The sequence below is a fragment of the Cimex lectularius genome, unplaced genomic scaffold (genome assembly GCF_000648675.2).
Source record: "Cimex lectularius strain Harlan isolate CLEC.00 unplaced genomic scaffold, Clec_2.1 scaffold109, whole genome shotgun sequence".
NCBI classification, from domain to species: domain Eukaryota; kingdom Metazoa; phylum Arthropoda; class Insecta; order Hemiptera; family Cimicidae; genus Cimex; species Cimex lectularius.
In genome coordinates this window covers 956,811-983,170 of record NW_019392781.1, presented here as the reverse complement: position 1 = coordinate 983,170, position 26,360 = coordinate 956,811, and the positions used below count along the sequence as shown (strand labels likewise).

The 26,360-nt window shown below is 34.0% G+C and overlaps 1 protein-coding gene across 1 annotated transcript in view; it reads right to left on the bottom strand.

Moving 5' to 3' along the window:
• Positions 1-25,702, bottom strand: part of LOC106665900 (nuclear receptor subfamily 1 group D member 1-like) — a 31,793-nt gene extending 6,091 nt beyond the window's left edge. The window contains exons 1-2 of the mRNA XM_014392704.2: positions 25,446-25,702; positions 178-255 (exon numbers count right to left, since the gene is read on the bottom strand). Of these exons, the coding sequence (XP_014248190.1) occupies positions 178-255; positions 25,446-25,460 (93 nt within the window). The 5' untranslated portion in view covers positions 25,461-25,702. The remainder of the gene's footprint in view (positions 1-177; positions 256-25,445) is intronic.
• Positions 25,703-26,360: the final 658 nt, after the last annotated feature.

Below are 26,360 nucleotides of genomic sequence, written 5' to 3'. Positions count from 1 at the left end.
TTTAGGCCCAAATCCGTCGTCAATCGTGGCACGTGCGGATGGACGATCCTTGTCCGGGACACGCGTTTCGTTTTTTACGGTCCGGGCTTCCTCGTCGGCTGTTATCTAAACGGCCGGACCGGTTCTACTCGGCCCGGGAAAAAAAAACACTCGAAATTGACAAACTGTTCGACTTACTTTGCATCCTTCGCAGGTAAACGCGCCGAAGTGGAATCCAGCCGCTGGTTCGCCACAGACCCGGCAGAGCTGGTTCATCTGGAAAACAATCAGGTTTGGTTCATATTGTGTAATAAAAAAATGAAAACTAAAACACAAATTTATCGGGATAAAGTATAAACTAAAAGTCAAGTCTGGGGCTCATCACTGTAAAGGTTCGAAAATCAACGGACCCGAATTCCAACCCAACAAACTTATAAATGGGGGGGTTCAAAATCACCGGAATCTTTGGGATTGATGTGACTTCGTATTCAGGATCAGGAAACACGCAGTCGATCAAGAAAACCCCGTTAAAATACATAAGTAAGGGAAAATATTATTCCCTCCACCACGCGTTTGGGCAACACTGTAGGCAAACCTGACTCTTGGAAATGAAAGGGCCGTGATGGCCTAGTGTTTCGAATCCTCTTCCTTTAACATCTTATTATTTTTCTTGTTTGGTTATACGTTCAGTCTATATTAAAGGAGTAAAGATTGTGCCTGTGGATTTTTTTATTTTTTAATCTTGGTGTCAATTAAAAAGAAAACTATATTACGTCCATTTTGTACGCCACGATGTGCTATTGAAATGTATGGAAATTCACAGTTTTGTAATGAAAAATAGAAATGCAGAGTAAATTAAGGGAAATTTTTTCTCTCTAAAATTTTGGGTAACACTGGAAACAAAACTGACAAGTTGAAATAAGGAGGATCACGGTGGCCTAATGTTTCGATTTCTTGCCATCGTCAATGGTGTAGTGAATTTAGTTTAGTTTTATGCACTGTCATTTTGAAGGAGGAAGTTTGTTTGTGTTTATCTGTTGCTATCAGTGAAAAGGAATATTACAGTTTTTCAATAATTACAAATTTAAAAGTGGCGGCGGTGGCCTAGTGTTTCCAATCCTCTCCATCTTCATTGGTTGTTTTTTTTTCTCTCATGCTTTATGAAAGAAGAAAATACTGTATGTTTATCTCTTTTTAGTCTTTTAGATAATTATAAAATGAAAAATATTATAACATTATATTTTCTCGATTTTTTTTATCTCTTGAATACGTCAATTTGGTTCGCCATTATAATACATTCACAGTTTTGTAGTGAAAAATAGCAATGTAGGGAAAATTAAGTGACATTTTTCCTCCCCGATTCTAGTTTGGCAACACTGTAGTTTACACTGATTCCAGGAATTAAAAGACCCGCGGTGGCCTAGTGTTTCGGTTTTTCGCCATCAATACTGTTGAGATTCTTTTTAATTACAACCAATATGTTATGTCTTATGGAAAGGAAAATAAATTGTGCCCGATCAGACATGCTTTTTGACCGCTTCCCATAAAACAACACTGAATTTTGTTGCCATACTTGTCCAATTTCAACAATGATGCCAGCCCATAGGACAGAGGATGGTGATGCCGTTTGGAAGAATTTAAACCATGAAAATAATAGGCCTTATTGTACACAGATGGATCAAAACATAAACATAGGGGAAAGAATTAAAGACAGAAATTTTGGCCTAAGAAACCTCTAGGTTAAACTAGGTCCGAGCTGGGATCCATGCAATAGAACTGTGCACAAAAAAAAAAATAAAGTTAATATCAAAGTCAGTACTTATTTATTGATTATTTATATTATGAAAACATCTTTTAGTGTAAAAACAACATGAGTTATTTCGAGGAAGTTTATGTGTAATAATTTTGGGGTGGTAACATTTCTTCGGGTGTGGACGACAAAACGACACGCGTTACTCTCCAAAATCAAATGTGGGCGCCTTCTTCATTTCCAGTTTTGTTTATATTTATCCCTGGTTTCATTTTTAAGACAGAATGGCAGGGGCAATTAATAAAAGGTGTTGCGCGTGGGTGATGACAATGTGCCCACACTGCCCGCCCTTCTTTAGTCTTAGTCTTAGTCACACGATTCCCACGATCGGCTTCCCACGGGGCCCTTGGTAAAAGACGAAAGAGTGTAAACACGTACGAGGTGGGAAATCGATTTTTCGGCCCTTTTCCCGGCACATCTTCGAATATCTGTCAAGTCGGGTGATGCTCAAACAGGGTTTCTCCAAATTTAAAAAAAAAATGAAAAAGTTCTCAAAGATACCCGTAAAAGACTCAGGTAAAAAGACAACAGTTTACAAATTACAAAATTGCCAATTAATCATCCAAATAGTTGGAATCAGTATTTCCAATTATTGCATGTATCAACCACTGTACTTCTCGCAAAAATAGTTACGACTCTTCATACTATTTGCAATGTAAAATATAAAAAAATTTCACAAGGGGTTGTCTTGTATTGAGAGTACACATTTCACCTAAGAAAAAACCGACAAACAACAGTGAAGAAGGTCTTACTTAATGATCTGACTGTGCTTGACAAGAAAGATAATATTATCTAAGTACCACAGTAAAGTTACATTAGCAAGATAAGGGGGTAAAAACATATTGTACTTCCTTTTATTATTAATTTTTTCTCTTTCTCTCTCTCACTCTCTCTCTCTCTCTCTCTCTCTCTCCCTCTCTCTCTCATTTACCTATATTTTCCTCCATATTGATTATCTAATATATGATATCTAACCTTTGCATTTCTCTCTCGAACTTCATATCTGTCTACCTATGTGTAGCAAAATCTTGCTTTTATTTGCCTGTACGTCTAATATCTCGCTCATGTCCTCTTTTTCTATAGCAATCTATAGTTATATTTGTATTTAACTATGCACCTATTCATTCTGTCTTTCTACCATGTATTTCTCTCTCTCTCTCTCTCTCTCTCTCTCTCTATATATATATATATATATATATATATATACCTCTATCTACCTCTATCTCTCTCTCTCCCTCTACTCGATCTTTTTTCTTACCTACCTGCCTGTTTATTTAGCTCGATCTTAAATCTATCGGTTTCTCTGTCTGCCAGTTTCTTATTTTTTGCTTTTCTCTCTCTCCCTCTCCCTCCCACTCCCTCTCTCTTTCTCACTCTCCTTTTCTTTCTTTCTCGATATATATCTCTCTCTCTTTCTTTCTCTCTCTCTCTCTCTCTCTCTCTCTCTCTCTCTCTCTCTCACTCACACACACTCTCTCTTTCTCTCTTATAACTGTTCGTCCTTAAGAAATAATAATTATGAGCATCAGATTATTTTTTCCGTTTGCCGTCTCAGTTTTTTTTGTTATAGTTTTTATTGTTTATGTTTTTCTTTTTTTATTGTTATTCATTGATTTCTTACATAGATAAATACATATTGTAATAAATTTATGAACAAAAAATTGTTAGTGGATGCCGCTTATAAAACTCACTTTGGGACCAGCAAAAAGTGAGTCTTATAAGGGGAAGGACCTTACAAGCGAAGGAAACAAGATTTTAGAATGTATGTTATTTTTCCTGTCAATACAGCGTGTCATTCACCTATAAAATAAAGGTAAGTCTTCAAATACGTAAAAACGTAATCAGTTCAAAATTTAAGATGATTTAAAATGATTTGTTACTTTTGTTTATTTCTTGTTATTTTCCATCATTTCGATAATATACTTCTCATAATCGTAGTGCTTTTGAAAATTGGTCCCGTGGTGCTGGACAGCTCTCCTCAACACCCTTAGAGCCCTTAGAGGTTCTGAGTTTGAAGGTGGAAGTTCGACTTCATCGGTATTTTCCTCATCGACATCGTCATCGTTCCTAGCATCCGATGTGCTGTTAGCTTCGTTCATGACGGACTGGCAGATTTGATCCTCAGAAGACGCTTCAGGGGATTGAAGATTGTGATCAATATCCATCCAATTCTCGTAGTTCCTCACAGTAAGGTATTCTGGCGTCCTAATAGGGCAACTATCCTCTCCTTCTCCAGCTTTTCATCGGTTTTGACAAAACCCCGTGCCAAAAGTTGTTTCGAATGGTCACACGCTGCGTTGGCCAGGTGAAAAACCTCGCGAATGTGATTTTCTTGGCGAGTCGTTAGCCTCCAAAGTCGAATTTGATGATGAAGTCTTCTGAGATTCCAAGGTTTCGTCAAAAAAGAGCGGTAAGGTTTTTCTCATTTTTGACCGGCTTTAAAGGTTCGAATGATGCGGAATGGTGGTAAAACTGAGACTAAAAAACTTCGGATATAAGAAGTGGTGAGTCTTATAACCGAGTTTTTTTCAATGTATTCGGATACGTCCGGACTGGTTTCTGGCGATTCTGAGTCTTATAGGCGGACCGAACCTTTTATCCGTGAGTCTTATAAGCGGCGTCCACTGTATTATGAAATATTTAATTAAAAAATATGTAAAAATTTAATGTACAACTCAAGTTTAATCAATCGATTAATCTCTCTTTCCTCCTATATATCTACCTTTCATGTTATTTCTTTGTGTTTCTCTGCCTTTCTGTCCGACTATCTACCACTTTCCTGTCTCTCTCTCTCTCTCTCTCTCTCTCTCTCCCTCTCTCTCTCATACTCTCACACTCTCTCTTTCTTCCTTTCCTTCCCTCTACTCGATCTTTTTTCTAACCTACGTCTGTTTATTTAGCTCGATCTTAAATTTATCGGTTTCTCTATACCTGATCTTTTTGTCTGTCTGCCAGTTTCTTATTCTTTGCTTTTTTCTGTCTCTCTTTCTCACTCCCCTTTCTTTCTCTCTCTCGCGCTCTCTCTCGCTCTCTCTCTCCCTCTCTTTCTCTCTCTCACCCTCTCTCTCTCGCTCTCTCTCTCTCTCTCCCTCCCTCTCCGTCTCTCTTTCTCACTCCCCCTTTCTCTCTCTCTCTCTCTCTCTCTCTCTCTCTCTCTCTCTCTCTCTCTCTCTCTCTCTCTCTCTCTCTCTCTGATAACTAACTGTTCGTACTGAAGAAATAATAATTATGAGCGTAAAATTATTTTTTCCGTTTGCCGTCTCTGCTCATTTGAATAGGAATTTTTCCTCCTTCTACTTCTAATGTAGATTCGTCGATCGCGTCTCAACATCACGCTTTTCCATTTGGGCGAATTATTGGTGAAGCTTCTCGCCAAGGACGAACAGCCAATAGAAAAAGGCGGACCGAGAAAATATTGCCGATAATTCTTTGTTAATTATATCCTTTATTACTTCTTAATCTCCATAAGAAATCTCATCTGGACTAAGATTTCGTCATTATGAATTAATTAACAATGAATTAATTAATTTCAAGATAAAACAAACAAATTTTGCCGTTCTTTTGTCCTACGTTTTTGCTATTGCTTATTGAATTTTTCCTTGTCAAAAAAGCTCACTTGATGAATACATTTTTTTAGGAGCGGCCCCTGTTTAGGATGGTTTCGACCGCCGGCCATGAGAGGACGCCAGGTGCCGAAAGTGCAGCAGGACGCACGACGAGGAAGGATAAAATGGAGGCCGCCCACCCGGGGGAGGGTTTCTCGAGAAAAAATGTGGGCGTCGCCCGAAATCTCTTCGGTCCGCCGGGTGGGGAACGCCTCGCCACCCAAACCCATTTCCAACCCTCTGGACGGATCATGATTATCTCATAATCGAACGGGATAAGCTAACAAAAAGAGTGAAGACGTTTCATCAATGTCAAAGCTCATCGAGCTGAGGTAGCAGAAAAGGTAAAGAAAATTTACATATCTATCATGTCAATATGATTCTTTAAACAATATACAGAATGTTACGCCGTATTATACAGACAAGTTAAAACAAGATAGAAATATACATAGGTATATATAAGAGAGAGAGAGAGAGAGTGAGGGAGGGAGGGAGAGAGAGAAAAGCAAAACATAAGATACTGGCAGACAGAGAAACCGATAGATTTAAGATTAAGAGGGAAGAAAAACATAAGTAGAAATATTGAGTTTGGTGAGAAAAAAATGAGTGAGTGAGTAAGGGAGAAAAAAAAAAGACAGAAAAAAAGAGGAAGAAAGAAAGAGAGAAAGGGAAGAGAAAGAGAGAGAGAGAGAAAGGGAAGAGAAAGAGAAAGAGAGAGAGAGACAGAGAGAGAGAGAGAGAAAGAGAATGAAAGAGAGAGAACGAAGAAAACAGGAAAATTGCGGACATGCAAAATTTTTTACCACAAAATTGTGAATTTCTAACGTGCCTAATACAAACAACCACTCGGCCACCACGATCCGCTTTCTTCCAAGAGTCAGTGTTGCCCACAGTGTTGCCTAAATTTTCGATGGTGTGGGAAAAAAATTCCCTTAATTTACCATTGATTGTTTTTATTTATTTTTTAACAGCAAAATTTTGAACTTCCATACATTCCATATGTACCTAAATATACCTAATACATTCCTCCCAACTCGGTCACCGCGGCCCCCTCACTTTTCGGAGTCAGTGTTTCCCACAGTGTTGTCAAAACTATCGTTGGGAAAGAGAAATTTTACTCGTAATTTTTTTTAGTACAAACTTGCAAATTTCCTTATATATTACGTACCTAATATAACTAATACAAACGTACCACCACGATCCGTTCAATTCACGAGTCAGTATTGCCTAAACTTTCTATTTTCTTTCCCTTCATTTACTCTTAAATTTTTTTACTGTTATTTATTTATTTTTTAAACACATTTTTTATACACGTTATATATATATATATATATATATATATATATATATATATATATATATATATATATTACACAACTAACAACTCGTTCACCGCGGACCTCTCACTTGTTGGAGCCAGCGTTGCCCACAGGGCTGCGCCAAATCGTTAGAGAGGAGAAATTTCATTTACTTTTGATTTTTGATTTTTTTAGTACAAAATTGTGAGTTTCCAAAAAATTATGTAGCTAATATACCTGTAACTAACCTAACCTCTCGGTGAATGCGATCCCTTCACTTTTCTGAGGCAGTGTTGCCCACAGTGTTGTCTTAACTATCGCCGGGAAAAAAATTCCCTTTATTTATTCTTGAATTTTTTTAAGGCAAAATTGTGAATTTGTACATATATTTTGTACATATAACAGAACTACCCACTCCGCCACAGAAGTTACCTCACTTCTTAGAGTCAGTTTTGCCTAAGATTTGGTTGGGAAGAAAAATTTTCTCTTGATTACTAACGATTGATTTTTTTTAGCATACATAAAATTCAAAATTTTGCAGAAATGCATCCTATACTTCTGGCACAGGAAGCCAATTTTTTCTTTAACTTTCCAGGCGTTTAGAACGTTAAAAAAATCCTTAATTGTATAAATTAGAACCGGTTAAATAATTTTACATTTACATTTTAAGCAGTTTTTTGTTATTTCATCGTAATTTTAATCACATATAATGATATAAAACTTATGATGAACACATGATGCAAGTTGCATTTTAAAGTTGTAATTAGGTAGAATTTTGTTAAACCAGAAAATTTGTGAATTTTTTAAGTGGAACACTTGATATCCATTTTTATTACTATAAAAATTCCAATTTATTAGCCTTAAAGGGTGTTTAAAGCCGATTTATTTTAGTCACAAAGTTTTTGATATATTTTAAGTAGAAGACGTATTTCAATTGTTGTAAGTTTTTATATATTTTATCTAGTTTATTTAGTTTGTCATATTAAAATAAAATAAATGCACAACAACAATTATTAAAAAATTTTTAACAAATTTCAACCTTTTTCCGGTGCGTAAGGCCCATTGGCAAGAAAGCTGGGATAGGAGTATAATATTTTTCGATACAACATTAGCATAAATAGCTTTAATAAAATGTGTGATCCCATATCCACAGCATCATCTTCTTTTTTAGCCTGCTAGCCCGGAATTCCTTCGTCGTCAACAAAATTGATTGTCTTTTTCCTCCAGATCCCAATTGATTATTATCACAGGTATGTTTATGCGTGTATGCTGTATGGATCATCGTTGTCGAGTCACAACGCTGCACCACGTTGTAAAATATCGACCGGCCCGCGTGCTAATCTTGCGAATTGAGCTGTCCAGGCGACTTAAGCCGGCATAAAGTCCGCGTTTTGTCGTCCTGGTAACGACCGGATTGGGCTTTCGAGCCTGTTGACGAGACCTTTCCCAGAGGGCTTTGATTGTGACAAAGGTCGGAGTTGAAATAAAAATTTCTAGCCTGTTCAATGATTATTTATAATTTAACAATCCAACTGTTTTTTTTTGTTTTTTTACGCTAAGCCACTTGGCTTATACATTCTTCTTCCAGTTCTGCCGCCATTTTAAAAAGCGACGAGAAACCACATACAAGAGTCATTCCTAATTGCTTCAAAGTCAATTATTTTACTCATTTATCATTTCAGAGTAGAAACCTATTTGCCATGAGGGTTTTACTTTTCAGAAAGTACTAGAAGAAGTTACAGAAGAGGAGAAAAACAGCTACCTTTTGCAATTAGCTTTTTTCCGCAGGATCGGACAATTAAAGCCTTTCATACTGGCTGTGGAAATTAGGAAATTTCCTCCGTAATAGGCGGCGCCGTCATTAAAAGCCCGTCTCGGGTTGATCTGCAGAAGAACAATCTCATCTGTGAGCATATTGGTCTTGTAGCGAGATTAGGACAAAAAGTAATCAAGTTTCACAAAACATGATTTATCTTTAAACAACGTCGTTCGACAAGGGTGTCTTCCGAGCCCCCTTCTGTTTCTATTGATCATCATCGTACATGATGAATAAGTTAGCTTAATAAGTAAGTTAATAATAAATTAGTGTGAATAGTACAAGTTAAGAGAAAAATATGGATATTTTCTTAAATTTTTGACAGCCTCATCAGGCTTGAATCTTTATCGATGAGCTGTGCTTAATTGATTCTTGAAGAGTACTTTAAACCCAAGAATAAATTCAATTTATCATTTTTTAAGTAGTAACTTCCATTAAATTTATTGTTTTAATAACTAATCTCCTTTTATTTTTGTTAAACCTTGTCATAAATTTTTCGCTCATTGAATTTTTTGCATAAAAAATGCCGACAGGTTTCATAATAAATACGTAAAATAGAACGCAAAAATTAAATTTATTCGAGACGACATTAGAAAAGAAACTCTGAAAAATTCTTTTGACCAGGTTTTATGTTCATTTATGACCGAGGTACCGGGTCAAAATAATATTTGAGAGTTTTATCCTTTTTTTTTTTTTTTTTACGATGAAACTCCAGCTTATTTGACCCACCCGTAGTTTAAACAGGAGAAATGCTAATCATACTATCTCAGAAGTGATACGCATTAGCTACAAATGGATTAATTAATTTCCCTTGCATATTTACATAACAACAACATTGCTCTGAGGTAAGTAGCTCAACACATAAAGCAAATCACTCATTGAGTATGTGACTGAGGAAGCACACCCGTCCATAATTTCGTAAAACACACACCGTTTGTCTCATCGATTTTTTAAATAATTGCACGTACTTTCACTTATTAAACACATCCTTGTTCTCTAGGCATACAAATATCTAAATATATAGGGACTAGAGAAAATATTTCTGGGAGGGAAGAAGAAAGACAGAGCGAAGAAAAAATTTGCGCATTGAAAATGAAGAAAAGAAAAAAGGATTTTCTGGAATGTAATAAATGAAAAATTACAGAAGAAATTTGGGCGAGGAAATGAGGTAGAGAAAATGAGAAGTACATTAAAATTGAATGGCGTAGGGCAAGGGTGGTATTTATACCAAAAGCGGGGAAAAGAGACCCCACGTCCCCCAAATCCTACAGACCAATCAGCCTAACATCCTTTTTTTAAAGACCCTTGAAAAGCTGATAGACAACTATATAAGAACGACAGCACTGGTAAACAAGCCTCTCCATTACTGTCAGCATGCATACAGAGCAGGAAGATCAACAGAAACTGCACTGTACCAACTAACCAGTGACCTAAAAGAAACACTGGGAACAAAGGAAATAGCAATCTGCGCGTTCCTCGATATTGAGGGAGCTTTCGACAATGCATGCATCTCATGTATCAATGGAAGTCTCCCTGGGGAAAAAACACGTAGACCAAACCACATCCAGATGGATTGGAGAACTTCTAAGAACTAGAATAGCTGAAACAAATATAGGAATAAACACTATAGAAGTTAGAACAACAAAAGGATGTCCTCAAGGAGGGATATTATCACCTCTACTATGGAGCCCAACAGTTGATGAACTGCTCGAAACCCTGAACCGCTCAGGAATAAAATGTCAGGGATATGCAGATGACATAGTCCTGACAGCCAGGGGAAAATTCGAGGAAACCCTCTGCGATATTATCCAAGAAGGATTGAAAATCACAGAAGAATGGTGTAAAAGTGCAGGCTTGGGGATCAATCCAAACAAAACAACTATAGTCACTTTTACACGGAAAAGAAAGCTAGATCACATGAAAGAAATCAAACTAAACAACACTGCGATAGAAATCAAAAATGAAGTCAAATATCTGGGCATCATGCTAGATAAAACACTAACATTTAAGAAACATATCAGCTCCATTATCACAAAGGCGACACGAGCTTTGATGGTGTGCAGAAGAATGACAGGAAGAAACTGGGGATGTAGGCCAGAAATCCTGTTATGGATGTACACCATAATAGTAAGACCTTTACTTACATACGGAGCTATAACCTAGGCTGATAAAGCAGAACAAACAACCAAAAGGAAAGAACTCACAAAAATACAGAGACTTGCATGCATCTGCATAACGGGAGCAATGAGAACATGTCCTACAATTAACATGGAAAAGATATTGGGACTAAACCCCCTACATCACATGGTAGAAAGGACAGCACAAAAAACCATAATTAACTTCATTAGAAAGTTAACCTCCAACAGGAATAAAACTGAAATGGAGAGACAGAAACAAACTGTGGAAAAGCCATCCTTCACTCATAGCTCCAAGAGATGACATGAACAGGAGGTTTGAATTTAACCAAAAATTCCGAATACATCTGGGCACCAAAAAGGAATGGGAAAGAAAGGGAAATAACCCTCTCAAAAATGGCACCATCCTTTGGTACACAGATGGATCTAGAACGCAGGAAGGTACGGGGGCAGGAGTGTTCGGACCCGGAACCAAATACTCAGAACCCATGGGAAAACACACCAGTATCTTCCAAGCTGAGATTCACGCAATTGAAAGATGTATCCAATTCAATCTAAATAGAGGATACAAAAACAAGAATATAGCTGTCATGTCAGATAGCCAAGCAGCCATCAAAGCACTAAGCTCAAACACCATTAGTTCAAGGATGGTGCTGAACTGCAAAACCAAATTAAACATATTAGGTTCGCAGAATAAAGTCAGCCTGGGTCCCAGGACACATAGGAGTAGAAGACAACGAGAAAGCGGACACCCTTGCAAGAAAAGGGGCTGCCACACCGCTAATAGGACCCGAACCCTTCTGTGGAATAGGAACACACACTATCAACGAATACCTCAGACAGAAGGACAAAAAGAAAATGAGCGAACTTTGGAATTCACTTATTGGACATAGACAATCCAAGAATCTTCTAACCAATTTTGGCAAGAAAGAAATCACAGAATGTGTCAAAGGAAGCAGGAATAGACTGCGAATCCTAACAGGATTCCTGACAGGACACTGTAGATTAAATGGACATCTAAAGAAAATTGGAATAATCCAAGATGGCACATGTAGATTCTGCAAAGAAGCAGAAGAGACACCAACACACTTACTAACAAACTGCGGAGCTACACTAGCCCGCAGGAGGAAGTGTTTTGGGATGTACAATGTGACCATAGAAGAACTACAACCACTGAAACCGGGCCTATTAATCAAGTTTCTTGATGAAATAGGACTCACCGATGTGCTTTAGGCAGAGCACAGGGGATACAATAGCTCTTAAAGGGCGCAGTATACCATACCCTGAAATATTATATCTATCTATCACATTAAAATTGATGTGAACAGAGAGATAGATAGATAGATAGAAAGATAGATAGATAGATAGATAGATAGATAGATAGAAAGAGAGAGGGGGAGGGGGGAGAGAGAGAGAGAGATTGACTGAAACTTTAGAAAGTCGAAAATCCGAGAGGTAGCAGCGAAAAAATGTTATATTCATTAAAAAAAAGAAAACGAGAAACATAAAGAGATATTGTTTGATAAACGTATACACACAACGTAGAAAGAGAAAGATAGTTTGAAATATAAATTAGAAGAAAGAAAAACATAGATAGATAGTAAGAGAGAGAAAAAAAATAAGATAAACAAATAGTACATTCGATGGACCATAATGAAAGATAGTTTGGTAGAAAGAATGATAAAAATATAAGGCTATAAAAGTACAAGGAAAGAGTAAGCAAAACGACAGATAGATAGATAACATAGATAGAGAGAGAGAGAGAGAGAGAGAGAGAGAGAGAGAGAGAGAGAGAGAGAGAGAGAGAGGGAGAGTTATAGAAAAAAGTTGGAATTGTTAGTTGAACATAAAGAAGATATTTCGATAGATAGGTAGAAACAAAAAGGCAAGTTGTGAGAGTGAGAGAGTGAGAAGGAGAGAGAGAAAAAGAGTATGATTGAAACTTTAGAAAGTGGAAAATTCTAAAGGTAGCAGCGAAAAAATGTTATATTCATTTAAAAAAAAGAAAACGAGAAACATAAAGAAATATTGTTTTATACACGTATACACACAACGCAGAAAGAGAAAGATAGTTTGAAATATAAATAAAAAGAAAGAAAAACATAGATAGAGTAGGTAGATAGATAGATAGATAGTGAGAGAGAAAGAGAGAGAGAAAATGAGATAAAGAAATAGTGTATCCGATGCAGCATAATGAAAGATATTTTGATTCTTGTAGAAAGAATGAGATAAATATAAGGCTATAAAAGTACAAGGAAAGAGTAAGCAAAACGACGTATAGACAGTTTACATAGATAGATAGATAGAGAAAGAGAAAGAGAGAGAAATAGAGAAAGAGAAAGAGAGAGAGAGAGAGAGAGTGAGATAGGGAATAAAAGAGTGAGAGAGCGATAACAAGAGAAAAACAAAGTGTTTGGAATTTCTGAAAGCAGAAATTGATGGAAACAAGCGAGAAAAGACAACAAACTTAAAAAATAAAATACAAAGCCACAAAAAAGTTTAAAATGTAGCTAAAACAGAGAAAGGAATTGTGAGAAATATTGAGAGGGAGAGGAAAAAATGTTTGAAAATTATAAAGTTAGCTATGAAGAATTTCTATAGATATGTACATAGAGAAATATTAAGAAAGATACGTGTTCTATTTAGTGACGTAGGTTTGGAAAAACATTTTCTTTATCTTGCCAACGTTTCGATCTTTATTGAGATCATCTTCAGGCTCAAAGTGTTTGTTTTCTATGTAGACGTGTCATTATTGTGTGCACTCTCAACACGACAGAGTACTGAAGATGATAACAACTAGGATCGAAACGTTGGCACGGTAGAGAAAATGTTTTCTAATCCTACTTCACACCAGACCGCATCTCACGATCTCCAAATAATCATTAAGAATGTAAGAACAAAGAGAGAGAGAGAGAGAGAGAGAGAGCGAAAGAGAGATAAAGAGAGAGCAAGAGAACCTATTTATTTGATTGTTTGTTGGTCAAAATCTGTCTATGTAGTTTATCTCATTAGTCAATTTAAATAAATTCGGAATCATAAACAATTCTTTCTAATAAAACTCTTCTAATCCTGAATCTCATTTTTTTAATTATATCAAATATTCGTCACATTTTTTCCATTCAGATCCCACTGTTAAAATAAACACGGTCTACTATATTTTCCGGTTGAATCTGAGGTTAGAAAGAGCTGCGTCCTTAGTCCCTTGTTCTTCTCGCTCTATATCAATGCCTTGTTGCTCCAGATTTCGGTCTAATGGATGTGTTTCTGACCTATGCCCATGATGTAGTCTGAAAAATCTCAAGATTAAATATAATAAAAAATATTTATAGCTTTCTGGAGTGGGATTGGTGAGCGATAGCTGGTTCTTTCTAGGGTGTTCTTCTTTCTCAAAATTTGAACGTTTCATTTCAAAAAATTGCCAGTCCATTCGGTTGGTCTGTAGTCAAACTTTTCCATTTTGGTGAACAATTTAATTTTTTAAATAATTCATCGTACCATTTTATTTATTTATGTGACTAACTACAATAAGTTTGTAAACGGTTTGTCGTTATTCCGTGCTTTTGCGGTATTTTATCATTGGAATTTCCATCTCAAGGTAAATTTTGAAGTATAGAAAACTTCTTTTTTTCCAGCGAGTCGTTAAAACCGAGATACGGCCGTCCTTCCCCCGTTCAACGAATAAATACAAATCAAAAGGATCGACCTGATAATAAAGTCAGATAGCCATCGTCTCAGGACGGTGAAATAACGACATATTAAATGTAACACGTGGATTATCTGACATCAGGAAACGGTTATCGCTACTTAGAAGCCAAATTGCCCACCCTAGGCCAACCGGTCTCCCGCGATCGCGACCGTTTATCTAATTAAACGCCCGTGGAACAGCGAACTGTCCTTTATTTGAACTGGAGGATCATAAAGACATTATCTCTCCTTAGGTACTGGATTTTACTTTGTTTACGGTTATGCTTTAGTTGTGACAATTTCGGGTCGGGAGTGGAAACATCTGTCCCGATCGTTCCAAAAAGCCATCTAAGACATTCGAAAATTCGAAAAACCAATCGAATTTATAACTGAAGACCTCTTATTTTCTTTAAGATTAACACTTCTAAGTAACAAATGTCATAATGTCGTTTTGTACAAGTTCAGGACAACGGTAAAAATTGTTATTCTTTATATAAACATGTTGTGTTTAGTGACAGTTACTTGATGGTTATTTGGAGGTCGTGAGATGCGGTCTGGTGTGACGTAGGTTTTAAAAAAACATTTTTTTATCGTGCCAACGTTTCGATCCTTATTGAGATCATCTTCAGGGCTCAAAGTGTGTTTTCCGTGTTCCGGGCCCTCTCAACACGACAGACAAGAATGACACATCTACACGGAAAAAAAATACTCCGAATAATCATTTATATAAACACTTTTCACACACTCATTACCATCAATATGTTGCTACATAAAAAACAATTAATTCATATAACAATCTAATTTGATTTTATTTTATACTTTTTTTAAGATGTTTAAAGTAATTTTCAAGCATTTTTGAGCTGAATCAGTACTGCTCAGATGCTTTTTTTGATGTGGCTCAAGCCATGGGGTATAGCGTCAACTGTAGAAGCTCAAGAGCATCCTTCCCTTACATCCTTATATCCGGTCTTGACTAACAGCTTCTTTCACATCAGCCAGGGGACGTCTTTCTCTAACTATTATCCTGTTATGGCCGGATTCCCGCAGGGCGGTATCCTCGGTCCGATCCTTTATTCAACGTATATTGGCCTCCCTACCCAGCCTGACAAATCCATTCACGCTTTTGCGCTTGCGCGGATGATCCTCTCATATCGCTCCTTACAGGCTCACCTAATCAAACTAGAACCTTGGCTAAAAAATTGGCGAATAAAAATAAAAGGCTTTAACCTCCGACGTGGTTAGTGACCAATATACCTACATCATATAGGTTCCTTTAGTCAACCACGTCCGCTTCCTTGGGCTGTATATCGACAAACTAACTTGGAATTTCCATACAAGACTAAAAAATCATGAACTGACTAGTCGCAACAAAACAAACTGACGCTTTACAGCAAACTACTGATACAGACAATAATTCAAACCAATTGGACTGCATTGAAATGCCGGTTTCAACCAAACATTCCAATTATCATCGCTTCCAGATTTTCCAATCCGAAAAAATAGTAAACAGTCCCTTCTACGTATCTAAATAATCCAAAATGACCTTAAAGTTCCTTTCGTCAAAGATGTCAAATTCCCGATAGATCGAATTCCACAACTCCCTTTCATCACACCCCAATCTTTTAGTTTTAAACCTGTCATCGCGAACTAACCCCAATAATCTCCCGTCGAGCGGCAGTGGCCTCGCGACCCCTTGGGTCATAGAGTCGTAGCACGTCGATCCTAGTATCACCACTCGGTGATTCTTCACACACCCTAATGCCACTTGGTTTCCGATTTTGTCTTTTCAATTTGTACATGTAAACCGGTTAACTTATAGTATAAAAATAAATACTGTTATAAAAAGGAAAAAAACCCTACGACGATTCGGCATCCTGTGCCTTTTTAAAGTGCAAGATTTATTCCTGGAAAATATTTAAATTTTACATTATTTTTTATTCATTAAATAAATAAGTAACCTATCATAAAAGAGGGTTCAACAACTACCCGTTGGGTTTCACAAGTGAGGCGTCAAACCAACTTACAATACTTAATAAACTCTTATCTAATATTATAATTTAACATGTAGATTTTGATGTTTTTTACACTTGACAAATATTAATACATTCGTCTCAGGTTTTAAGTATAAAGACTAGGCAGAATCACAAAATATTCTTTCAAGTAAACTAACAAATCAATAAATACTTTCAAACTCCAAAGAGCAGACACCGGGTAGAAAAACAACAGTTACGCGCATCATAAACTGTGCCAGTGAATTTCACACCTGAAATGCTACGAAAAAGTTTAAATGATAGGTCGATTCTCAACCTTTTCGGAAATATTCAACGTTTTAGATTTTCTCAATTATCTATGTTTTTCGTCATAAATCTACTCGTAGCACTACTACATAAGAAACAACACGCATAAAAAAGAGACAGAGCGAACAACCAAAGCAGAAAAATTAGAAAAAATATCTACACTTAAAACAGGCAATAAGGAAAAAAAGGAACAACAACGCAGAAGTTATAAAAGCTAATTCTAACCTAACAAAAAATCACAAAAAAGAGTAAAAAATCAGACAAAACGCATTAAAAAGAGACAATAAACATAGTGAACAATCAAATCAAGTTCGATTTTTCTTTATATCTGTGCTTTTTTATTAATTTAAACATGGGTTTTACAACTTCTATATTGCTGTTCTTTTTTTTCTTCTGTCTGTGGTTAGTATAGATATTTTGACTGATTTTTCTGCTTTGGTTTTTTGCTATATTGTCGCTTTTTTTGTGGATGTTGTTTGATTTTTCTTTCTTTTTGTGCTTTTTCTTTATTAATTTGAAATAGCAACTCTAAACACAGATAAAAGGAAAAAAGGAACAAAAATACAGAAGATATAAAATCTACTTGCAACCAAACAACAAAACCAAAAAAAATATTTTTTTATTAAATTTATTTGATATTTACAACTACAAATAATGTATTAAGTAAATATGTTCGTATATGTTGAATTTATCATTTGAGGGTCTTGTAGGAAATGTTTCCCAGTGGAAACACTCCTTCGCACTGATATCTTGTTCAGTCTTCACTCAATGAGAAGTTCCAAAAAGAAAAAATTACAAAGAAACATTAGACAGATCGAGCAATCAAATAACGTTAAATTTTTCTTTTTTGGACTCTATTTTTATTAGATTAAAATCGAGTTTATTTTTACTCTTAGGTTACAATTATATTTTACAAATTCTATATCGTTGTTATTTTTTTTCTTTTGTCCGTGTTTAGTTGAGATATTTTGTCTAATTTTTCTGCTTTGGTTGTTTGTTACGTTTATTGTCCCTTTTTGTTGGTTTTGTTTGATTTTTCTTTCTTTTTGTGCTTTTTAATTAAAGTTAATAAAGTAAAGTGAAAGTTAATTATTGGTTTAAAATATCTACACTAAATCTACACAGAAAAGTGTAGATAAAACAAAAGGAAAAAAAGGAACCACTATAAAGAGGTTGTACAATCTAATTGTAACCTCATAAGAAAGCACACAAAAAAAGAGTAAAAATTAAAAAAAAACAATGAAAAGAAACATTAGACGTAGTGAGCAACCAAATAACGTTCATTTTTTTCTTGTTTGGATTCTTTTTTATTAAGTTTAATTGGGTTTTACAACTTCTGTATCGTTGTTATTTTTTTCTTTTGTATGTCTTTACTTGAGATATTTTATCCAAATTTTCTGCTTAGGTTGTTTGCTACGTTTATTGTCTCGTTTTTGTTGGTTTTATTTAATTTTTTTCTTTTTTTGTTCTTTTTCGTTAAGTTAAAGTTAATTATTAGTTTAAAATATCTATCCATCACTAAACACAGACCAAAGTAAAAAAGGAACCACAATACATAAGTTGTAAAATCTAATTGTAACCTAACAACAAAACCCATAAAAAGAAAAAAATTCAAAAGAAACATTAGACATGGTGAACAACCAAATCACGTTCAATTTTTCTTTTTTGGACTCTTTTTTATTAAGTTAAATTGGGTTTGACAACTTCTGTATCGTTATTTTTTTATTTAATTTTTTTTGTCTGTGAATAGTTGAAATATTTTGTCCGATGTTTATACTTTGGCTACTTGCTATATTTATTGTCTCTTTTTTGTGGGATTTGTTTGACTTTTCTTTCTTTTTGTGCTTTTTCATAAAGTTAAGTTAATTATTAATTTAAAATATCTACACTAAACCCAGATAAAAGGAAAAAACGAACAACAATACAGAAGTTGTAAAATCTAATTGTAACCTAATAAAAAATCAACAAAAAAGAGTAAAAATAATAACATTGAAAAGAACCAAAAACATAGTGAGCAACCAAATCATTTAAATTTTCTGTTTATGGACTCTTTTTATTAGGTTAAAATTGGGTTTGACAACTTATCTATCGTTGTCATTTTTTTTTTTTTTTCTGTGTTTAGTTGAGATATTTTGTGCAATTTTTCTGCTTAGATTGTTTGCTACATTTATTGTCTTTTCTTTGTTGATTTTGTTTGATTTTTCTTTCTTTTTGTGATTTTTTATTACGTTAAAGTTAAAAAAACAAATTTTGCATAGGGCAAAAAATTAAATTATAAGATCAATCCCATTTCCTCTTTTTCACTCTATCGCCACTTTTTCTCATTTAGCATAAAATTTCTGTATTTTGGTTCGAATAATTAAAGGAAACGTTATACCGTTAAAATGCTTTTTAAACGGTAAAGTTGTGAAATTTGCCAAGATCCATGTCATTTATCTAACAAGATTGCAAACTTTTTTTTTACAGATTTTAAATTGAGCAGTTTTTGAAAGGTTTAGTGTTCGTTTTGTTACCAAAAATTAAATTGAAAGTTCTAAAAACTGCCTTCGCAATGTAAATCTAACCTCTTTTCAACACTTTTTCTGGTTTGTCAAAAATGAATAGGAGGTCAAGAGCCACAAGTGAATTTATGATGAAAACGTAGAAATTTGAACAACAAAATGTTGAATATTTGCGAAAGGTTTGAAATCGGACGGTGCTTATATGCACATTTTTGTTGCATTTGAGGTGTGAAATTTGCTCACAAAGTTTGTGACGCGAGTAGCAAGACACCCTATGTGGCTGTTCTTTCTTTTATAAATGACTCTTGGTACTACCAATTCCACTATTTCTTATTTTTGATTATAAAATTTTTAAATAAAGTGAACTTAAAAAATAAAAATAATAATTATTTTAAGTAAACCAATGAAGTAACATTCTAACAATTATTTACACATTTTACTTCTTCCTTTTTTTGTTTCTTAACCCAAGTCAATTCTGCTTGAATTTCCCTTCTTTCTATATTTTCTGTTTGTGTTTGGTGTCAATTTTATGTGTAGGGCTTATGTTATTTTTCTTCTGTTTTTCTAGTTATCTCTGATATTTTTGGTGTTCCATGTTTTTGTTTAGTTGTCACAATGAGGTGGCATTTCTAGCCGGACGATTGTAATCAAAATTGTCCTGTTGTGTACACAAATTCTTTGGCCATTTTTCGTTTGGCTAATTTAATACGTGTCTAAACAGCTTGCTTTCAAAGGAGAGTACAACTTACTGATTTTATTCCTGCAAGGAAATGTTATTTTTAGAGTAGTAATGTTTCTTTCTAAGGTTTTTTTTATACCTTGTGTGTTGTTCGGAATTTAGGTGAGTACTCTAATTCATACCTTTTGTAGGTTCAATATTTAAATTTTATGTGGAAGTTTATCGGTTAATCTTATTTACCTATTGATAATTAGTTTGTTTGAGATGATATTAATTCTATTTTCGATATAGTTAAGGAAAATTATAGCATTTAGTTGTATTTATTTTTGATTTCATGTATACATATGATACATAAATTGCCAAGTTGTATTTTTTGCTGGCATAATTTAGGTAGATATTTTAAAAAGCATCATCTTTTCACAAATATACGTCTTCCTCCAATGAAGCTAAAATTTTCCAATGAATTCCACTCAAATTTTTACTGTAGCTTCTTACTCCAATATCTATTCAAATTTCCGGGTCTCATGAAAATCAGTTTGATAATTAGCAAGTTATTTTTAAAAAAAAGATATGGAGCAAAGCTCATCTAAGCTTCTGCGGCTGTTTTGGATAGACATCAACACCATTTTCTACATTTATTAAACTTAGATGTTTAGTAGTCGTTTTAAAAATAAAAATAAATTTTTATTGGTATGCTCTCTGGGAATTTTACATTGATAAGCCAAGTTTAATTTTATTCCTGTTATAATTTAGGGAGATATCGAGCAAAACAGCATCTTTTCAAAAGTACACGTAAAGTATCAAGATTCAAAGCCAATGAAGCTTAATCTTTCTAATGAATTCCAACCAAATTTTTACTTTTGCCTTCTCGTTCAAATACATAAAAATATTTTAGTGTTTTGTGAAAATCGGTTCAATAATTAGCGAGTTATTTAAAAACAAATTGTGGATCAATACACGTCTAAGCCTGCGATGCTGTTTTGCATCGCTTTCGTTGCTGTTTTTTTTTTTTTACATTTATTAAGTTTAAATGTTTATAAATCGTTTCAAAAATAAATAAGATTATTTTTATTCGTATTTTTGCTGCAAATTTTACATTGATAAGTTACGTTTCAATTTATATAGGGAGATATCGAGAAAAACAACAACTTTTTACAGATACCTTTACTTTAGTGCAGCCGAATCCTTCCTACGAAATCTAGTCAAATTTTTACTATGCCTTTTTATTTAAATATCTAATCTAATAATATTGTAGAGTTTCGTGAAAATCGGTTTAGTAATTAACGAATAATTAAAAAAAAAAAGATTACGTCTATGCCTCTCAGACTGTTTTTTGGATCGCCATTTTCTCGACTTCTTTTGTGCGGTTTCCTTTGAATTAATTCTAATCGAATTTTCACTGTGCGTTTATATTTCCACTCAAATACTCAATTTTTAAGGCACGTGACATGAAATTAAGATCATTGATAAAATAAGGCTGTTTTTGGATAGATATCGAAACAATTTCCCAAATTTATGAACTTCAATCTTTAATAATCGTTAACAACATTAATAACGTTGTTTTTTATTGGTATTTTGGTCGCGAATTTTACGTTTATAAGCCAAGTTTAATTTTATTCCCGGCATAATTTAGGAAGATATCCAGCAAAACCAGCACCTTTTCACAAATATACAAATTTACGCTAATAAAGCCGAATTCCCCCCATGAATTCCAATCAAATTTTTACTTTGCATTTTAAGTCAAATGTATAACAATATTGTCGAGTTTTGTGCAAATCGGTTCAACAATTAGCGAGTTATATTTAAAAAAAAAAGTATAGAGTAATGGACGTTTAATGTAAGTCTTTGAGACTGATTTTGGATAAATTTTGAAACAATTTTCTAAGTTTATGAAGCTTAAATCTTTAATACTAGTGGAAAAAATAAATAAAGTTATTTTTTATTTGTATTTTATGTTGATAAACCAAGTTTTTTCTTGGCATAATTTAGGAAGATATCCAGCAAAAATCCAGCTTTTCACAAATATACGTTTGCTGTAATGAAGCCGAATTGTCCCAATGAATTCCAATCAAATTTTTCTGTAGCTTTCCATAATTTAGGAAGATATCCAGCAAAACCAGCACCTTTTCACAAATATACAAATTTACGCTAATAAAGCCGAATTCCCCCCATGAATTCCAATCAAATTTTTCTGTAGCTTTTAACTCAAATGTATAACAATATTGTCGAGTTTTGTGCAAATCGGTTCAATAATTAGCGAGTTATTAAAGAAATTGAGCAATGGGCGTTTATTTAATTTAAATCTTTGAGCCTGATTTTGGATTGATTTCGATAAAATTTCCTATATTTATGAAGCTTAAATTTTTATTAAACGTTCGAAAAATAAATAAAGATATTTTTTATTGGTATTTTACGTTGATAAACCAAGTATCATTTTAGTCCTGACATTATTTAGGAAGATATGCAGAAAAGCACCATTTCACAAATCGTTCCAATGAATTTCAATCAAATTTTTACAGTTCCTTCTCACTCAAATATAAAACAATATTGTCGAGTTTCCTGAAAATCGGTTTAATAGTTAACGAGTTATTTTTTTTTTAAATTGGAGCAATGCACGTCTAACCCTCTGAGGTTGGTTTTTATAGATTTCAGCACCATTTTCAAAATGTATTGAGCTAAGATTTTTATTAATCGTTCCAAAAATAGATATGATTAATTTTATTGGTATTTCCCTGCGAATTTTGCATCGATAAGTCGTTTCATTTATTCCTGTCATAATTCAGGAAGATATCGAGAAAATCAGCGGTTTAATAATTGGTGAGTTATTTAAAAAAAATTGAGCAAAGCACGTCTAATCCTCTGATGTTGTTTTGAATAGATTTCAACACCATTTTTTAATTTTATCAAGTTTATATGTTTATTAATAGTTCCAAAAATAAATAAGATTATTTTTATTGGTATTTTCGCTGTGAATTTACATTTATAAGCCAAGTAAGTTTCATTTTATTACTGTCATAATTTAGGGAGATATAAAAAAACCAGCATGTTTTCACAAATATTTGTTTAGGCCAATGAAGCGAATCGTTCCAATGAATTTCAATCAAATTTTTACTGTACCTTCTCACTCAAATGTATAACAATAATGTTAAGTTTCCTGAAAATCGGTTCAATAATTAACGAGTTATTTAAAAAAAAAATATTGGAGCAATGCACGTCTAGTCTAACCGTGTGAGGCTGCTGTTGATAGATTTCAACCTCTATTTCTAAGTTTACTAAGCTAAAAAAATTTATTAATCGTTCTAAAAATAAATAATATAATTTTTTTGGTATTTTTGCTGCGAATTTTTCATCGATAAGTCAAGTTTCATTTATTCCTGTCATAATTTATGGAGATATCGAAAAAAAACTGCATCTTTTCACAAACATATGTTTACGCCAATGAAGCCGGATCCTTCTTACTAATTCCAGTTAAATTTTTACTGTGTCTTTTTATTTAAATATCTAATAATATTATCGAGTATTCGTGAAAATGATTTGTTAATTAGCGAATTATTAAAAAAATATGGAGCAATGCGCGTTTAATGTAAGTCTTTGAGGCGGTTTTTTGATAGATTTCGATACAATTTCCTAAAATTAAAAAACTTAAATTAATCGTTCAGAAAAAAATTGAGTTATTTTTTATCGGCATGTTACGTTGATAAGCCAAGTTTCATTTTATTCCTGGCATAATTTAGGACGATATCCAGAAATACAGCACCATTTCACAAATCGTTCCAATGAATTCCAATTAAATTTTTACTGTGCCTTCTTACTGTAAGAAAGAAGTCAAATAAACTTCGCCCGGTTTATTGCTATTATTATTTTGAAAAGTTCTGCTCGTGTGATCGACGAAGTTGTAATAAGAAGGTGCTAGGTCCGGTGAGTACTGAAGACGCGGTGAAACACCCCGAGTTTTAATAATTCGGATTGTCTCGGCGAACGAAAACTCCTTTCTGTTTAGCCGATTCTGACATGATTAAAATTCAAATTAAATTTTCAAATATTTTTAATCATATTTATGAGTTTAAACAGTTTTTTTTTTAAATATACATGTGAAGTGTAAGAAGTAAGATGATTTGCTTTGTTGTCAATTGTCAATATATCGGGCCGTCTAGTAAATCCATTATTTATTTATTTTATACGTGTATTTTACCAAAAACAATTGTTTTTATAGTCTATAATATATTTATTACATGAAAATATAACAAATTTTGTAGTTTTAATGTGAGTTTTGTAAACATTTATATTTAGTCTAGCTGTGTAATTGTAACTGGCAGACAGACAAAAAGACAGTGTTTATTTAATTTAAGTTTTAAGTAGACAAATTGGTAGGTAAGAAGAAAGGTAGAGATAGAAATAGATAGATAGAGGGACGAAGAATAATGGAGGGAAAAATAAAAGTAAAGAAATCATAACAAAAATAATACCAAGAAAAATAATAAGTGATAATTACAAGTAAATTTGACCAGAATTTTGCAGAATTTTTCCAAATAATACGAATAAAAGGGACAAAGGTTATTTGACGAGAAGCCCGCCGAAATAGCATCTGGACCAGTTTTTCTCCACCAGGCCTTATCGGATTTATGAACCCTGTATAATAAATTTTATAAATAAACGTCAATAAATCTTTAATAAAATTTTAATTGCACTCCTTAATAAAAAAAAACGAACGAATTTATTTTTCAAGCCTATTTGAATAATTACTAAAGACAGAATGAACCGATCTACTATCAAATTATCTTTTTTGGCTGTTTTTAATTAATCGTAACATCGGAATATTAACTGTAATTCTTTCACGTCGTCATCGGTGAGATAATTAATATAATATTGTCGAAATTTACAAACTCTTGAAGTGGCAAGGCCTGTGGCGATTAATTTATTAAAAATCTCAAAAGAAAAGGAAATTTTATAAAAAGAATTTTTTTAAATTAAATATTTACGAATTAGAATTATGAAAAAAAGATTACGGGTTAATAGAACCATTAATCCATAGAAATTTATTAGCTCACGGCTGATTTATTTGACTGTCCAAAAATCTATTTTTAATGTCATTTATAGTCCTAAATAAATTTTCTGTCACAAACCATGTCGGTGATAACAGTAGTGTTTAAAGTGGAAGAAAATTTGTAAAAATAAATTTAATTATTTTTTTCCGATAAACAGTGATTGATTGATTTTATTCTCTATCTAAAATTGATTTAGCTGTCCGATTCGCTTAATAAATTATTATGTATTAGCTTATTATATATAAAGAAATGTTTGAAATAGAATCTTTATCTGGGCGAGATGTTTCAAAGTAGAGACTTGCTAAAAGTTTTGGTCAAAAATATACAATTTTGCCGCTTTTTTTTAATAATAATTATTGTAATAAAATAAGATTTTTGATGGTGAATAAATTGGGGTGTATTTTACCCCCTCCCATGTGAAGTAAAGGTGTGCGAAGTTTTTATTTTTTGCCCGTTAAGTCGTACTTGATCACTTTTGCGCGCAATTTGACCTAGGTGCAGATTATACAACCTGAGATGTCCCAAGTATGATAAATCGTCCAAATACTGATAGATTTTTGTATTGAGTGCGCGAAAACAAAAACTTGTGTACTTACGATATTTGTATCCATAAAAATCGAATCGGGCTCGTTTTAAGTCAGGTCTCGACTTTTCGGACGGAAAACGGCCAAGTCGTCATATCGGAGACGCTGTGACGCGTTTCTTCTTCCGAGCCACCTCTCGCGGCTTTCCGAGGGTGACAGTTCTTTAGAGGAAAAAAAGCCGGCCCGGACCGCGTAGACCCTACATGGCCCAAGACTTAGCAGCCACTGATCCGCGAAGAGGAAGCCGGCAGATGGTGCCACGGACCGGAGGATGGTACTTCTTCCTCCCTCTACCGATCCCATAAGCCACGGACCGCCCGGTTTAGCATAACCGTCGTAATCGCGTCAACCATCAAAAAGCAACATCTAACTAACAACATCGATAGGAAACTCTTACGAACCTTTTCAGTCTCGCATCTTCAGCTATTTTGAGTCTTCCTCGCCGGCTTACATAACATATACTCAACTTCAACGATCCTTCCGATTGATTAAAACAACAGCTAGACTCCAAAATGAATTAAATGCTACAAAATCCGGCATAAAAAATCTTAAAACAATAGACGAAAAATAATTCTTATTGAATTTTTACGTCCAGGCCCCACGACCCCATGCAAAACATTCTTGTCGATCGTCGTAAACATTCCAGTCAATTAATTTATCGCTTCAGCATGTCTAATGACCATTTATGCTTCAACATGAAATGAAAAGTATATAGAAATCGTCCCAAAAAATGCCATAGAGGCTTGAAAGTTGCTTTGCGACTTCTGGCCAATAACATTATTTTATCATTGATCTCAATTTCATTCACCTGCCATAAAAATTGAATATTTGAGATAATGCGCACAGGGGACATTTGATTTGAATTGATTCAAACAAAACCGAATCAAAGAAGTCGAAAAAATGTCGATGAAAGCGATCAAAATACAG